Genomic DNA, 17,579 nt, shown 5'->3' on the forward strand with positions numbered 1-17,579 from the left:
TTGGTGAGGATTATCATGGCAGGCCAGCATTAATGACAGAGCAAAGTCTCGGCCCCCCATCTGATCCTTTTTACCCAAGCATCTGCCACTTGTTCCCCAGCATATTATCCAGACCAAAGGTTGGGTAACAAATCCAAGATTCCATCTGTTTTTGTGTAGGATGTTGAGACCAGCTGTCACCATGTATTCTGTGATTCAGACTTAATGCACGCACACACACACACACACACACAATTCCTGCAGTGCTGTAGTGTGGTTACATCCAATTAGCTGATATGAGTGACCGATTACTTGCAAGATAAGTCAAGAGCTGACTGAACAGTTGTGGATGTCTCTCTGAAGGGCTTTTCCACGTGTTTAGAGTGTTATTAGAGGCAGGGATAAATGCTGTTTGTTTTAGGTCGTTGGCCTTGTGAGGCAGGATTACCCAGATAAAGGTCTACTGGCCCCAGCCCCAACACCCACCTCACATCGTGAGATTCTGTGTAGCCAGACCTTCAGTCAGTAAAACCCATTCGCTGTCTACTTTGAATTCTATCAGCTCCTCACGTGTGAGACAGAGTTGTCTGGTGGGCTCCCCTAAATTGGTGGAATTTAATAGGTTTTTTTTTGTCATTCTTTTGTGTTGGTAACTGAGAGGTTTCGTTCTCTCTCAAGAGTCCCAATTGTCCACGAAGAGAGCTTATTGCTAGTATGTTGCCATAGCTCCCTACCCCCCTTTCAATATATGTTCACTCTCTCTCTCTGCCACTGTGTACTGGTTGAATGCACCTAACCTCTCATTGGGTGAATGTATTCTGGTGAATGTTTGATAAACAAGTGCTGCTGCTCCTGTGGGGCTGAAGCTTAGAGGCAGGTGTGTACCCCCCCACACTGGGCCAGCAAGTCTCTGGTCACCTGACGTCATAAAGCAGGTGAAGGAGCACTCAGGTGAATAGGGAGCCTCCATGATATGAGGGAATAAAAGATGGAAAATAAATAGATAAAACACTGGACTTCAGTATCTTATAGTGAAGTATTGTATTCATTCATATTGCTGTTGATCTTTTTGGCTATATTTAACTATATTTGAAGCATTTAACTTTTTCATAGACTAATAAGAAAATCAATAGCGTTCACAATCCATGCCTCTGCACTTGAGGTTTTAGTGAAATTGGCATATAGAGATGTGGTCAGTAGAGATGTGGACACGTTCACTCTCTGGTCCATTTATAGCTGACAAATATTACGCTTGATCATTATGGATGAAGTGATACTAATAATGTTGCCTAAATACTGATTATGGTGCCTGTAGTGGCTACCCTGACTGTCCTTATCAGAAAAACCAGAGGGACATGTCAACTCATCAGTCTTTCACATCTAAAGTCGTGCTAAATATGGCTCCTCTTTAATCCAATGTGACTAACTAAATATCTTGAACCATTTTGACTCAAATTGACTTTTGCTTTTTTTGTGTTTCCAATCTAATGAGCATTAATATGGGATTGAAGCAACTCACTGCAGTGTAATGAGTAGCATTTTAGACTGAACAGACGTGATGAAACAACGTTACATCCCACAGTCATTTTCTCTCATTTGGAATCAATCACCAGTGGTGGCCATATGTAGCACACTAAACATGATGTAACCTCAAACCTAGAGCCTAGAGGCTTTGTTCTACCTGTGCCATAGGTTTCACTCTTCCCACCTGAGTCCAATGGCCGAGAGCTAAACTGTGTGCTAGTTCCTCATGCTGTCACGTCGGTGAATAGGGCACACATCAGAGGAGGGGGCTGAAAAAAATCAACACTTCCTCATGGCCACACCTCGGCTTCACCTGAGGCTATTATCTCCGTGTCTACGGATATAGATCTGGGTGGGGCTCTGTTAGCAGCGCCCGTTGGAGCTGAAATCTAGAGCACAAGGTATTTTTTTACCCCCCTTGAAGGATTCCCACCACACTCGGGTGAATGAGGGTCCTGTGTACATGAAACATGAGAAGAACCCTCCTATGTTATTTTAACTAGCCCTTCACCCTCAACCCTCCACCCTGGCTTTACATACAGTGACGCGTCCTCTTGTGCCAGACGATCCTAGAATTCCTTTCAAAAAGCAGCAACTGTCAAAAAATGACTCTTTGAAAGTGAATTTGAAAGTTTGGAACCCCGGCTACAAGCGGGTGCCATCTACAGGAGATCTGTCACATACACCATGCCCACATGAGTCAGCCATTGTAAACAGTGACTTTTCATTATCTCAGCATGTACCATGGCGCTGATAACACGCCCATCTCTCTCTTTCTCTCTCAGTGTGGACTTTGTATGCAGCTCAGGGTTTTATCGGAGAGTTGCCACAATGGAACCTGAAGCGCAACTTTTTTTCTCTTCTCTCCGAAAAAGCTCTGTCATAATTTGCCGTCAGCTCCTCCTCTGGCTCGTGTGTCTGGTTCTGCTGTCTAGTCCCTTTCTTCTGCTCAGTACCTCTCTCTTCCTCTTAAATGTTGTGTTTTGGACAAGATTGTCTCTACTGTCTTTGATGTCTGCAGTCAGTGTTTATAAAACACTAGTTTTGAGTGCCACTTTCTAGACTTTATACTTATCATGTGTTGGTGTTCCTGGACAGTGGTTTTATGAAAAAGCTGTGTGGCATTACTTAATTACTGTGCCCACTGCCCACCGTCTCAGGCTGTTTGAGTTTCAAAAAAAGACATACCAATTGTCCGTAAGGCACAGGAAATATCTTTGCCATTAGCCCTGTATGTGATCAGCAACATCTTGGGGAAATCTGTGTCCGACAAGTCTGACTTACACAGAGACACTGTTCATTGCTATCTGACATTGATTAAGGGTTTGTGTGGTTTCAGACCATTTTTTTTTATCTCAGACATGATTTATGACTAATTGGAAGCTCTACTTGCTTCCAGGTTATTTGTACGTATTGTTATTTGTAATGTATGTTATTCAGGTTCACCAAAAGCATTTGGATTGTAACAGTGCATCTAATCAATATGTGCAAATGTTGTTGTGTTAAGGACTACTCATTGGACTGTATAAACCGACCAAGAAAACATTTATGTTGTAAAATGTATGTGGTAGTAAAGCTTACTATTAATTTAAGGGTTGTGGACGCTGCAAAATACACCCACAGGCACCTCCATGCACATACAGTAGAGATTGTCACCTACAGTACAGTAATATTTTTCCCCTGTTGTGAAGATAAAACAAGCATAACACACAAACCCCTGCAGTGGCTCCCCATCCTCTGAGTTAGTGTGACAAACTCTCCCTCTGCTGTATCGACCCTGCACAGCGACGGTGGTGATGGGCAGTAAAAAAGCCATTTCATTAGGTCCTTAGAAGATATCACCGAGGAGTAATGGTCCCCAGCAGCACAGCACAGGCTAGAACAGGATAAATGGACACTGACACTGGATACTGTGTGTGTGTGTGTGTGTGTAGTAGTAGTAGTCTCTGCATGGGCAAATGGTGGCCTTGAAGGAGTATGTGGGTTTTGTTTAAAGGAACACACCAACTTTTTGGGAAATTAATTTATTTGCCATCTAACCCAGAGTTAGATAAGAGAACACATCCTTCTTTGTGAATGCAGTAACACAGTCTGACACTGTTAACTTAGCTTAGCATAATGAAGTGGGTGGCAAATAAGCTTCTTTCCCAAAAGGTTGGCGCGTTCCTTTGAGGCCATTTATTTCGCTTTAGCTGAACGGCCTCACAACCAAGTTCGGCCATGTGGAAGAGTTTACTGGAGTCTTACAAAGTCTTTTGTCTAGCCTGCTCGCAGGTGCTGTTGTCATGCAGTTTTGCAGTGCAGCTCTCATGGGTGGTCAGCGCAGGCTCCATGACTGCTGATACAGTTCCCTTTAATAGGAGAGAAATTGGATAGGTATGCGTGCAGTCTGACACTTCGGATTTTCTAAGAATCCGACCTTCCTGCGGAAAGAAATCCTTTTCATTTAATTTTTCAGGGATCCCTTATAACTTCGACCTGTTGTGCACAACTTCAAACAGCTTTTCATTTAACTGTGCCTTCAGGAAACCTTTCCTTTCAAGAACAGAGAAATTAAAATTTGATTAAACTGGAAAAAAGGTTTTGATGGCTCTTTCCGTTTTTTGTAACCTTGCTGGATTGCCAGATAATGTGGTGATCTGCTTCTGCTTTGCTATGGCATCTGTGCATCTCTCTTCTCCTTTCACTTATGTTTACATGTTGTGGGGTAAATATTACTTCCTTGTTATTCATGTAGTACCATAGAACAGGAAAACAAGTTTTTGATGTTCAACGGTGACTAATTTGGAGCATTATTAGGGAAGCAGCCTTTTCATTCCTTATCTCAAGAGCAGTGTCCATCCATTATGCAGGCCTGATGCACCTACAGTAGGGCCCAACGTTATAGGGTTCTTTTAAAACTTTGCAAACTTTTACAACTCTGCAAAAACCTTATTGGTACTGATATAGGCTTGCTAACATGCTAACTGACACCTTATGGTGATCTAGTTAGCGATGTGAAGCCTTGTTACATTTTTGCAGGGTGTTCCATCCCAGATCTCAGAACTATAAGTGCAGTGCTTTCACATGACTATACCATGAAAATTAGTTTGAAGGTAATACCCGAAGTAGTTGCCTATAAAAAATATAGCCTGGCTCAAAATGTACCAAATTTTGGTGTTGCTTTAATCTGTGACTCTGCTTATAAGACCGTATAGTGCACTCAGAATGGATCAGCTCCAACTGTAGTCTGCTTTTTATTTTATTATTTTACTACGTTATTGAACCCTTGACCAGAGATGTTTCCTCCTTCCTTTGAAGAAAATTCCCCTTGGGGATCCATAAAGTATCTATCTATCTATCTATCTACCTATCTTTGCCCTTGTCCAGTTGTGCATGAGTAGAACTGGACTGTTTGGCAGCAGAGTGGGCTATGTTTCAAAGCAAAGTGCAGAGTACACAGTGCAATGCCTTTGCAGAAATGTTCAAGCAGCATTTAATCAGAACAAAGGGTTATGGTTGACTTTTTCTTACAGAGAACTCAAAAACGTCCTTTGCTGCAGACTTTCAAAAAGAATTCTGCTGCTCTCTCAGCTCAGCCGCCTCTCAGCTTGTGATGCTTTAATTTGGAGATAATTTTTATCAAAGCTTGGAGACATGGCCTGAGTTCTTTATCTTATTTATACGACTAATTTATTGTGTGTACCAATGACACAAAGGTGACCGTTTCAATCACTAATTTTCTTTGCATCCTATAAAGACATCAGTATGCCATTGTTGAGTTAGGATGAGAAAGCCTGCCTTACTACAGTATGCCAGCAATGTTATTTATTTATGTAAAAATGATTCTTTGCTATCTAAATTGGCTAGACTCATTTGGATTGAAACTGCTTGTACTTGAAGCAAGGAATTAGAGGTATAGAAAGCTTGCTCAATATGGGATCCTTAGACATCACAATAAAACCTACTTAGTTCAAATCAGCTTACTGAGATACAACAGATAAATCCAGTGATGAGTCAAACAAGCTGTTAAAAGGAGGCAGCGGTGGGCGAATTGGACCCTAGAATGAGGCGTGAATGTGCTCACTGAGTAGGCAAGACAATAATACTCTTTCTGTGTCAAGCCCACATAGTTAGTTACCATCATCACATCACATTATTCAGCACACTGCTCTCCCAGCTTTTGATAGCCTCACAGGTGTCGGAGGACCTTCACCATAGAAAAGCTGAGAGGGCACTTGTTTTCTTTTTTTATATACATCAAGCTGAAACTGCACACCCTCAGCCACAGAGCATGGGGAGATCTGCGCTGACGTAACGTAAGCCACATGAAATATTATGAGCTGCTACAATGCGTGTGTGGGGGTCTTACAACCCCAACCCAACCCTCGTACCCCATCAGATGAGCTCTGTTAGTTACAGAGGGCTCAGATGTTGTGTGCTTGTCATTGCTAATTGGTTGTGAAAACTGTGTGCTCATTTAGGGGCCCTATATGCGTAACCTAAATACAGCCAAAGGCTTCAGTCATCAAAACATATCTGTCACTTTTTTGAATGCCAGAATAACTTGTCATTCTCACACGTGCACATACATTAACTCACTCACAGTCACACACACACACACAAACACACAAACATATACACACACACACACACACCAGTTTGATTGAAAGAAAGTTAAAGAACAGTCCTCAAAACCCAGCCAGTACTTTGTATTTATGATAATGACTTTTTCTGGTCTTTTGGCGTCCTAATTACAGTCTCAAAAGTAACTTGTTCACGCGGCATAAAGATCCAATGGAGTGCTCAGATCTTTTTGATTACATCATGAAAGCTTTTCTGTCCCAGAAAAACAAAGTGTGGGAGTATTTTCCCCTCTTACTTGACACTGAAAACACTTGAAAGATAACTTGTTTCCACGGTCCTTGATGGTCCTTCTCTGTCTGTCTACCATGTCTAAGCGCTGGAACCCTGGAGCTGGAGCACACCTAAGCATCGCTCTCATGGGCTTGTGTTGGTTTTTGCCTAAAGTAAGCATTGTACTGTATGTCATTCATGCAGGTCATACAGAGAAAAGCGGATGAGTCAATATCTCAGCATACACACAGCAGTAAATGACTGACATATAACTGATTATATAAAGTTTTTTTTTAAATTATGGCATAAGGTGGTTTGTTAAACGGCAATTGTACTCTCAAAGTACATAATATTCAAATATCAGTCTTTGAACCAGAGTTTTAAACTATGACTGTCAGGATATAGATTGCATCATTACCTAATCTATCTCTTGTTTGTCCCACATTAAACCTACAGACTATAGATAAATCACACTGTATGTTGATAGAAATGAAGTAGACGTACCTGGTAATGAGAGAGTGATGAAGAGAGGGAATGGAACACGTCAGGAGGCCTTCAGATCTCGCCAATGGGCTTGCCTCAGTGCTGTCCCTCTGGACTGTTAGGGTCTCACCACTGTCACAAGCCTTGCTACAGGCTATCACCAAAGATTCTTGATTACTCCGCTTTAACCCTCTCTGGTATCATTGTGACTGGCTATTAAATAATTAATTCATTGCTACATCAACTAATCACTCAGCACATTTATGCTTGATTGCGCTCTGCTCGATGAAATCAGCAAATAAACTGTAGGTATCCCCACTAATTCTCGCTTTGTGATAACTGTAGTGCTAAGCCTGTGCTCGTGAAATCAGGATCCTCAGAGTTCTCAGTAAGTGTAGAACTGTTTGTGTGTCTCTGCATTCTTTTTTCAACTGATTGGGGACGGTACGGACAAAAAGGCATAGAATGCACTGCAGTTCTGACAAACTGTCGGTCTTCAAGAATCAAAAATGTACCTCGTTGTTACAGGGCTTGGGTGAAGTTCTATTTTTAGCCATACCAACTCATTGCACCTTTAACTACACTGGCAGGAGTGCGAGCCTCTTACATAACACCTGCCGTGTTCCTAGGTGTGTCCCTCCCCTCACCCCTGCTCCATTCCCGTGTCATTACTACACAAGCCCAGATGAGATCATCGACAGCAGTGTTTTACAAAGCAAATGAGCTGGGGACTTCTCTGAAGCCTATTTTCATAGGCACGATGGAGCACTGCATCTGCATGCTGCACAAGCATGCATACGGCTGGCACGCTGCCCACTCTGGATGAATGCTTTTTTTCTCTCTCTCTCTCTCTCTCTCTCTCTCTCTCTCTCTCTCTCTCTCTCTCTCTCTCTCTCTCTCTCTCTCTCACTCTCCTGTACAGTAACATGAAAAGCTTTGAGGGTTCTCAGCAGGGAGTCTTTATGTAAATACAGCCTTTCTGATAACTTTCATTCCAAAACATTTCGTTTCCTCTTGCTGAGGCACAGTTTTCAACTCATGCACACATCTACATCAAGACATACTCATCCTCATTCTCTATGTCTTAGTGCAGGCCTGTAGAGCTGACAATTACTCTGCAGGAGCATGGTGCTGAAACTAAGCTAAGTTGATCTGCAGGTATTCAGGTCATTGGTATACCTGCTAATGTTCTCCATTCTCTCCCTCATGTGGATGTGTGACTGAGGTCATTAAAGTGAAACTTGACTGAGCTTCTCTCTTCCTGGTGGGTTTATGATGTATGGAAAAGTGTACCTGAAAAGACTATCACTCTTTTGTTATATTACTGTATGTGATGGGTTAAAAAGGAAAAGATCGACTCATCAGTTTGGGGATGTTCCATGGCTTGGAGCAGCAACTATAATTAATGGTTATCTCGGTCTACCTTTTGTGTCCTCTTTGGTCTTGTTAGAATTAGAGTTTTACGGTCACTAACATTAACATTACACCACAGTCAGAAGTGCTTCACTGAAATTACTGCGTTTTGCCACTTTTCCGTCCATTGATTATGATACTATTTCAATGACATTTTTTATTTGTTGTCATTTCCTCCAAGTCCCATACATTTTTTATTAGATGGAAGTGCTAATGTAATTTTAATCGACACAATCTCTCCAGAGAGATTTCACAAGTTTAAAACCATGCTGTGCATTTTTACCAAAACATCTCCACTAGGGAACTTTCATTCAAATAGCACTTCCACTTCCCTCTAGCGCCATTATCATTTCTAGTTCCAGCTAAATATGTTTTGGACACATTTGGAGCAAATGCAATGATGCATCTAATAGAGAGTTTGGGATTTGAGACTCTGCTTTGTCACTGGGGGTGTCTCACTAGCAGTGATGACATTGTAGTTTATGTAGTTCTCCCCACTTTAAAGCCCTCCTGTGTAATGTGTTCAACTCAATAAAACGGTTTAGAAATCATTGTGATGGATTAATGACCTGTTGTGGTGAGAATTGCGGCTTTCCCTGCTCCCCCTATACCATCTCTTAGCGGAAAACCAGCCTTGCAAGATCTGCACTATCATCCCAGCAGTGTCTGAATCAGGTAGTCCCGTGAGAAGTGAGAACGAGCGAGAAACACAAAATGCTTAAAAGTCTCTGAACAAACACACGCCCCCATCAAGCACCGGTTAGCCATGCCGGCTATGTATAAGATTACTTTATTTTTTAGATGTTCATCATGGCAGAGCAGTGATAAGACCAAAGAGAGACGGTTGTGAAACATGCACCCCAAAGCTGTAGGGGGAGCTCTGTAGAGAAAAATGCAACAACAAAAGCGAGAAATCGGCGAAGAAATTACTGGAGTTACAGAACGGCCCTTTAAAGCTGTAAACTCCCATGGTTCAGTTCACTAACATACTGCAGTTTACCCCTCAGCTCTTGACCTCAGTAGGGCTAGTATTTGGCAAGTCTTTACTGGTGTAGGATGCCTTGTCCAATGCTCTGATTAACTGAGGATGCAGAAGATGCTGAACATGAGGGCAGAGTAATCACCTTCCACCTGAATCCAGCTAATTGGAATAAAAATAACTAAATCAATGTCAAGAATATTTCTAATGGTCATATAGGTCATGTAGATACTGTGTCCTGTTCACTGAGATTCCTCCGTATTCCTAGTCTGATCCACAGCCGTGTTCATTAGTGCTGTGTGGTGAACAGTGCAAGCAGCCTCCATCTGCTGCTCTCATGTCTTTGTCCCAGGGCTCTGTATGCTGCCTTTCCCCACTGCAGGATCCTCCGCATCCTCTGGGATCTGCAGAAATATCTAGAGCTTCCTTGCAACTTTGCCTTTGTAATGAGTTGTAGCATCCCCAGTTCAAAGTCCTAGAGTTGAGCTGAAGGTTCTCAAAACCATGTCTGTGTTGTTCTCCTCCCCCTCCAGCGCTTGTCAGATTTGTGTTAGCGCCGCTGTATGTGATCATTTATGATGCCTTGATCATAACTTTCTAACAGTAGTCGGCTCTCTGAGAATTACTCTGCCTGAGGGAATTAATGTACATCTACTAGGCTAAAGACTAAACGTAAGCTTTGGTATGTATGTTATAACAGTTTTGTCAGATGTTCATGTGCTTTGTGTGCATGCCACTCCATAGCACTAGGGCTTGTATTTTTTTAATAGCTCTTGTAATTTGTCAGTTGTGTTTTTGGCTGGTCAGTACCATCAAGCATTAAGTAGAAGAAGGTAGGAAAGGCCACATTTTGCATAAGTGAATACATTTTTTGCACAGACACGTTACGGTCACCAGGGATAATCATAAATAATCTTTATGAAAGTCCATATAGGGGAGTATGACTGCATCAACATCTGACATTTTTCAGCCATTGATATTACTTTAGTTTTGCAGCCTGAAAAACACATTGTCTGAGAAGCAATGTTTGGGCATTAATATCATGAAAAGTATTATTCATAGCCAGCCAAAACTTTGTTGGATGGAAAACAAACCATTCAAATTTTGTACGGCATGTTCTATGATTTTCTACATGACCCTATATTAGAAAAAAGTGCAAAAAGAGTGTCATTAAGGGTAGTATAACATGTAGATTTGTTTACAAACCAGCAAAGATAATTTCTAAAAAAAAACGTGAGTAATTTGTGATTCTCTAGGTCAGGAGAGAGGAAAGTTGCATGGCTGGTTGTCCGTAGTAGACGGGTAGGCTATGGCTGGTAAGGCAGTACAAACCTTTAGTCCAGTCATGAGAATATGTTTGTCTTCCATTCTACAAATTTTCGACATTAAAGGAATAATACTTTTAAAGGAGATAGTGCCGCAATCATTTTCCTGGATTCTGATATGACACAGAATGACCCTTCATTAAAATACCTTTCTTTTGTTAAATGAATAATACACTGTGCAGTGTATTATAATAGGGAATGGTCATGGTCTAATTTACATCATTTGTCTCAGGGGTTTTCCGTATGACTCAAGCAGGCTAAATTGTGATGACACTGAAAAAAGTGTCGAGTGAAACACATATTGATTCAGGTGTGCACTCCGTTTGTCTGCTCAGCTCGGCTCACCCTGAGAGAGAGAGAGAGAGAGAATGAGAGAGAGAGAGAGCGAATGAGAGAGAGAGCGAATGAGAGAGAGAATGTGAGTAATTTCCTTGAATGCCTGAAGGCTCACTGTGCCATCATTTTTCATGTAATACATTGAAGTGGAACTTTCAACATTGTTTATGGAGGAGCTTGTAGCAGCATTACCATTGATAGGGTGGCAGAAGTGAGTTGGCAAAACTGTAAGGCAAAACTTACGTTTTTCGGGTGTGACCTAGGGCTGGAAATGATTTAAAAGCCGCTATAAAAATGAAACAAGTGAAAATGTCAGCAAGTGCAAGAAAAGCCGCTCTGCCTTTGGGCGTCATCAGGTGATAGTCAGTGGTATTGCTGCTCAAGAAGTACATCTACAATATGCTAACATATAACATAATATTGTGCTTTTCTTGTGCAGCCACATTTCACTTATGCAAACTTAAAAATCTACCCAGAATTCAGACTTTTGCATGTCTTATGGCTAGACTGGGGTTGTGTCTAAAAATGGATGCAGTTGGAGACCTAGTTTGCATAAAAGTGACTCAAAGATGACTCTGCCGTATGTCGGAGCTCTCGCCTCAGCTCCTCTGACTGACTCCTGCTACCTGAAGCACAGCTGTGTGTCTGAATGAGGGTTGGATCTGCTCTCTATCAGTGTCATCTCCCCTCCAGATCTCTGAATCATGGCCTCATTGTGTCAGCTTGGATCTCACTGCCCCACCCCACGACGAGGTGAAACCCAAAAGATGAAGTCTACTCTTAGCTTTTAGTCTAGCTGACCTGTCCTTCATTTCTCTGCAAGATGAGTGAGTGAGGAGAAAGAAAAAAAATGTTTATTCATAGTTCTGTTCAATTTTGCTTGTGGTGTTACAACTATGAATAGCCATGTGTTACAGTGGAAATCATTTTTCCAGTGAAGTTGACATATTAGCATACCTATTGTCACCTATAAGTGACAGGGAAATGCTAACAGGATTCATGTTTAGTAACAAATATGCAAAAGAGAAAGTTTAATATGTTGCCAAAGTTACAGTTCAAAGAGGAACTGTGTTATCCTTGATTAAGTGCTTAAAGACACTATGATTGGCTACTTGAATTGCAGCTGGTTTGGACCTTAATGCTGTGCGTTGAATTTAAAATCAGTGAGCTCCATGATCCAGTATTCCCAGTTCTGTTCAAATACATTTGAAGTGTGGACTGCATAAGAGTCCTAAATAGAGTTGTCAAAGACTGGAGGAAAATATCAGACATGACTCAAAAAATGAAGTTCACCCCTCCCCTTTTTCCTGAAATACAGCTGAGATGGATGAAGATGTCTAGCTGTAGGCCATGTGTGTAGAACGCCATTAGAAATGGCATGCTCAGGCACAGTGCGTCGCTGGATTAGGACGGATCTCTCATTCCCCTCCTCTCCTCCCTCCTTCTCCTCCTCCCACTGCCTGACCTCTCCTGTTTAACAGGATTAAAAACCACTGTCATCAGCATGCACTGCTCCCATACAGAGCAAGACTATTGCCTTGGGCAACGCAGGCACTGTTCCAAAGTTCACCCCACATACAAACACACACACACACACACCCCACCTCACCCTCAGTCTGACTGTGGACACCAGGGAGCAGTGAGTATGAGGAGGGTGCCTTATCTGTAATGAGCTCCTCAGATGAGAGCTGGCTCAGGGAGGGAGAAGTGTGACGGCCGGCTGCTCCCTAGAACGGATGAATCAGGCTTGAGGGAGGAGTGTTGGGCCTTGATGAAGCGTGCACCACTAGAGGTGGAATAAGACCGTGGTCATTGCTTGTCGCATGAAGACTCAAATTGTTTTGTTTTAAGGAGAATAAGATAGTCCTAAAAGTTATTTGTTATCGTTTATTTGATGTAATCTGTGGTATTTCTCCCCCAGCTCCCAATAGAGGATACTCCACAGATAATAAGGCCCATTTATCACACTGACACAGCACCTAGTATATCTCCCCATGCCCCATTATAGCACTAGCGAGTATTATGAAAGATGAAAGCCTGGTAGATATTGGGGGACAGGTTCTCCTTAATCCCCCGGCTGACTTTTTATCATGAAGCTGCAGTCAGACCCGGTGTCCAGCAACCCCATTTGACCCCTGTGTTGTTCACTCTCACACACTGAAGAGTGTAGCTGAAAATCTCCTTGACTTCCAACCGCGTCCTGAAGGACTGATAACACTCTGCATAGGGCTCTGTGCCCAGTGGCCAGCGCCCGCCCTGTTGGCATGGGTAGCCAGGTGAACGCCTCAGACTGTTGCTCCAGCCCCTGCCCTGTTGGCATGGGTAGCCAGGTGAAAGCCTCAGACTGTTGCTCCAGCGCACTGAGTGAACACCCTACTTAACCTCAGGAATGAGAAGGGTGAGTGGAACGATCACCTGGATTTTCAACGTCTCCTCCGAATCTTGCAATATCCCCTTCTCTCCTCTCCAGCCCATTTCCTACTTCTGACTGTCTGGACTGCCCTCTGACTTTGCAAATCTATGTGCACACACATACTCTCTCTCTCTATCTCTTTTCTCTTTCTTTCTCTCCCCCCCCTATCGTTCTCTCTTTTCTGCAGTGTACCATTCTTATCTAATATTTGTCCTGTCAGGGGTGCTTGAGAGGGGTATGTGGGGTTGGGGTGCTGTTTCTGCTGATTGCCCCACTTCCATGCTGACTCAGGGCTGTCTTCAAAGGTACTCTCCTCTCCTGTCCTCTCCTCTCCTCTCCTCTCCACTCCTCTCTTCCCTTCTCACTTGTCTAGGCGTACGCACAGCTATTGACATAAAAGAAGAGCCATGGATTTTTTTTCCTCCTTGATGTCCCAAACTTGCACTAGTGTGTCCTGCTCAAGACAGATACAAGGCTGATTTGACAATGCTCCTGTACTGTGATCTTTGGAATAGTGGTCTATTAAGAGCAACACCTCTAGAAATGGTGCCTTAAAAAATGCTGGTACTACTACTAAGAAATGCTGGATTGACATCCCAGAATGCCCAATTCTCTGGTGTCAGGAAATTCAGGATGGCTTTCTTGCATATTTATCATATTCCTTTCATATGTGTGTATGTGTTTTTAAATATTTGACATGTTTGGTTGATGACCTAGAAGTAGTAGACTATGAATGTCTGAAAATCCTTTGAAAAATGTTTAATTTCCTTTGACTGTCCACTTTTCTCATTGTTTTGGCCTACAGCAAAATTCATGAAAGAATGTGAGGTGGAGATTACTCTGTAAATCGTGTCCTTCATACCCCCTCAACTCAAGGGCAGCTGCAGGCAGAGCTGCATTATTCTGGCCTGCTGTCGTGCACTTTTCCAGGCCAGTGTATGGCATTTCAGGTTATTCCTTAAATGCCAGGGCTTATTGTGTAAAGTTTATTTTACTAAACTACATTGACTGTCTGTCTGTCTGTGTGTGTGTGTGTGTGTGTGTGTGTGTGTGTGTGGTTTGTTATCGTCATGTTTGACCATGACAATACAAGATACAGTACCAGCAGCAACTTGCATAATGCCAGATGAATGATCCTATGTTTTAAAGAGTGGGATTTGCTAAATTAGAATCATTAGATTACTGAGCACAATACTCTAGGTCAATTCAGATTCATAAGCCAATTCAGAATTCCAATTCAGAATAGGTTGTTCATTTTTTAGATATTAATGAAAATATCTAAATCATACAAATGAATTAAAAAGTCATCAAAATATGACCGTAGATGTGGTGCTTCACTGCATGTTTTTTTACTGGGTATGTTGGAGGTTTCAGTGACATGAGAGTGAGGATGTGCTTATTGAGATGATGTCTCTTTTACTGGGTATGTTGGAGGTTTCAGTGACATGAGAGTGAGGATGTGCTTATTGAGATGATGTCAGCATGTCTTCCCAAATGCAGACTGGGCAGGCTGGCTGACGCAGTGAAATCTGATCACTGGAACATCCCTCTGCCAACAAGGCTGTGTTCTGTTGACATGTACCTCATGAATGGGAGGCAGAAACTCAAATAAAGCCTAGAAGCAGAGGCTCTGACTGGAATAGGAGATGAAAGTAGCCATCTATGCTTTTATGCTTTAGCAGGATTCCACTGTCCTCCACTGAATGACTCATTTAGGCCAAAATCCTTTTATTCCACTCGGCTGCCATGTTCTAACACTTTTGGGCCACTTATTGGGCATCTATTTCAGGCAGAACTGCGTGTGTGCAAGGCTTCACGAATCACGACACACCAACCTCCCTGCAGCTGCGAAATCACAACACATGATTGGCACGATGTATTCATGGCATAACACATGATTGGCACGATGTATTCATGGCATAACACATGATTGGCACGATGTATTCACAACATACCACATGATTGGCACGATGTATTCACATGTCTGCTTTTGGTGGCGGAAAGGGCGGATATGTGTACTGTAGACGACTGCCATGTTTGCGCTACAAACTAACCGCATATATTTCTATGGGAGATTCGTTGAGTTCTGTGTCTCCTTATTAGAAAGTCTCCTTATTAGGCTTTCATTCTGTAGCCAGTGATCCTTGTCTTTACTCTTATTCATGTCCTTACTGTGATCCATGTCTTTACGGTGATCCATGTCTTTATGGTGATCCATGTCTTTACGGTGATCCATGTCTTTACGGTGATCCATGTCCCTTCTGTGATCCATGAATACATTCCTGGATTAATAGAGATATCTCAAGTCGTGTGGAATGTGTGAAGGTGCGCAAAATCAGGCTCATCCCCCATATTCCATCCCATCCTTTCTCTCCCTGATATCACTCCTTTAGACATCAGATGGCTGTGCCTTGGTTGAAACCAGGTTGTGGAGGTTAATGAGTGGAGGTTAATTAGTGGGAAAATGATGTCCGTAAAGTCCTGCTCTCTTATCACTTTCCTGAGCGCTGCACTTAAAGATTCCTCTAAGACCGGTGTCATCCCAGGCTGACTGTGGAAACCCCTCCAACCAGTGTGTGTGTGTGTGTGTGTGTGTGTGTGTGTGTTTTCATGCGGATGAGTGCGGTTCTGCGAGCGGCCCTCGGCTCTGCAGAGTCGCATTAAAGCTTAATGCCAGCGGCTCCCGGTGACTTCTGTCTCTTTTTTTGGGGGGGATTGTTCTGCGTCTGTGCCCATACTGCACGTTCATATCAGTTCTCTCCTCGCCGCGCTGCAACTTGAGCCACTTCTCTATTCACCACATGAGGCCTTTAATAATTCACCAGGCGCTGAGATTAATAGGAAACGATCCAGCGCTGCGAGAGGCGCCATGAAAGTAAACGTGTTGTTTTGGTTGTGCGTGAGGGCTTGGTCTGTGTATGTTGTGAACTTTTTTTTTCTCCATGTACTCTGAGTGCCAAACAAGATTATGAAGGACAGTCGGGTAGAACTGAATTATGCATATTCATCTGCAAAGAAATGAAATGCATACAGTTCATAGGGAGAGGTTTTGATGAAACCGTTGTTAGATTTTGTTTCAGCTACTCAGACGTTAAAAAGGGCATGCAATTGTTGAGTCCCATGTACTACAAGGTTTCTTTCTAAATGAAATGACACTAAATGCTTTCTGTTGTGTGTATCTCATGGGGCACTAAATTAATTTAGTACCAGCTGATTTGTGATTCCATTTTCTTAAATTTCCCCTTGGGGATCAATAAAGTATCTATCCATCTGTCTGTCTGTCTGTCTGTCTGTCTGTCTCTATCATGTTGGCTCAGTGTGGCTAATGCTTCTTGTTTCCATGGGTTGCAGTACACACGGGTGTGGATTCCCGACCCGGAAGATGTGTGGAAGTCAGCGGAGATCGTCCGCGACTACAAGGAGGGCGAGCCCGTCCTGCACCTGAAATTGGAGGATGAGTCGGTAAGGTTACATCACATTTATGTACCTTTATTCAGAATGACTTGCTGTTCAGATATACAGTCTCATCATATGTGTCTTCCCTGGGAATTGAACCCATATCCTTAGTGGTATCTTGCTCTACAAGTTAAGCCACTAAAACACAAGTTGATCCACAAAATCTAATCGATGCCACGAATGCCCTGTAGGGGTCACTGTTTCCCAACGCCCTCCTAAGTCAGTCATTGGCCGGACATGACTGCGCCCGACAGGCCAACAAGCTTATCTTCCTTACAGCTCAACAGCGGCAGCTAAAGAGGCATGAAGGGGGCCAAGTCTGCTCAGACACCGAGGGCTTAGAAGGTGCTTTGCTGGAGTGGACCAAAGGTTTAGCTGCCGTCTGCAGCAGGACCTCTGTGTTTACCTAATGTGCCATGGACACTAGAGCTGCTCATGGACCAGACTGGTCCTGTTGATGTTCCTCATTATTGTGATAGTAAACAGCAGCTTTCTCTGCTGTGGCTAGTTTATTTGGTTAGCATTTGTTCTGATGCTTTTAACATGATTTTAACACTGATAAACATTTAACTCTCTCTCTCTGTGTATTTCTGTCTCTCTTGCTTTTCATGCTACTGTTCACTGCTTATGCAGAGTATAATCACAATGTCAGTCACACCGCATGATTCATTAATCACGTCGGCTGTTTTTAGACCTGACTTAGAACAGTTAATAACCATGTTTTGTGACGGCACATCTTTTGTAGCTCAACAGGTGGCAGAACAGCTTATGCTGAAGTGGCAAGATTTTCCTCACAATGCCAGGGCACATTTGGCAGGATTAGTCTGAGTTGTAG

General features: G+C 42.7%; 1 protein-coding gene across 1 annotated transcript in view; it reads left to right on the plus strand.

Moving 5' to 3' along the window:
* The window catches only part of myo5b (myosin VB), a 63,220-nt gene that overhangs the window by 2,232 nt on the left and 43,409 nt on the right, over positions 1-17,579 (plus strand). Inside the window, 1 exon segment of the mRNA XM_048258769.1 lies at positions 16,640-16,750. Coding sequence (XP_048114726.1) covers positions 16,640-16,750 — 111 coding nt within the window.

This window comes from Alosa alosa, chromosome 12, assembly GCF_017589495.1.
Source record: "Alosa alosa isolate M-15738 ecotype Scorff River chromosome 12, AALO_Geno_1.1, whole genome shotgun sequence".
In the NCBI taxonomy this organism is placed as follows: Eukaryota; Metazoa; Chordata; class Actinopteri; order Clupeiformes; family Clupeidae; genus Alosa; species Alosa alosa.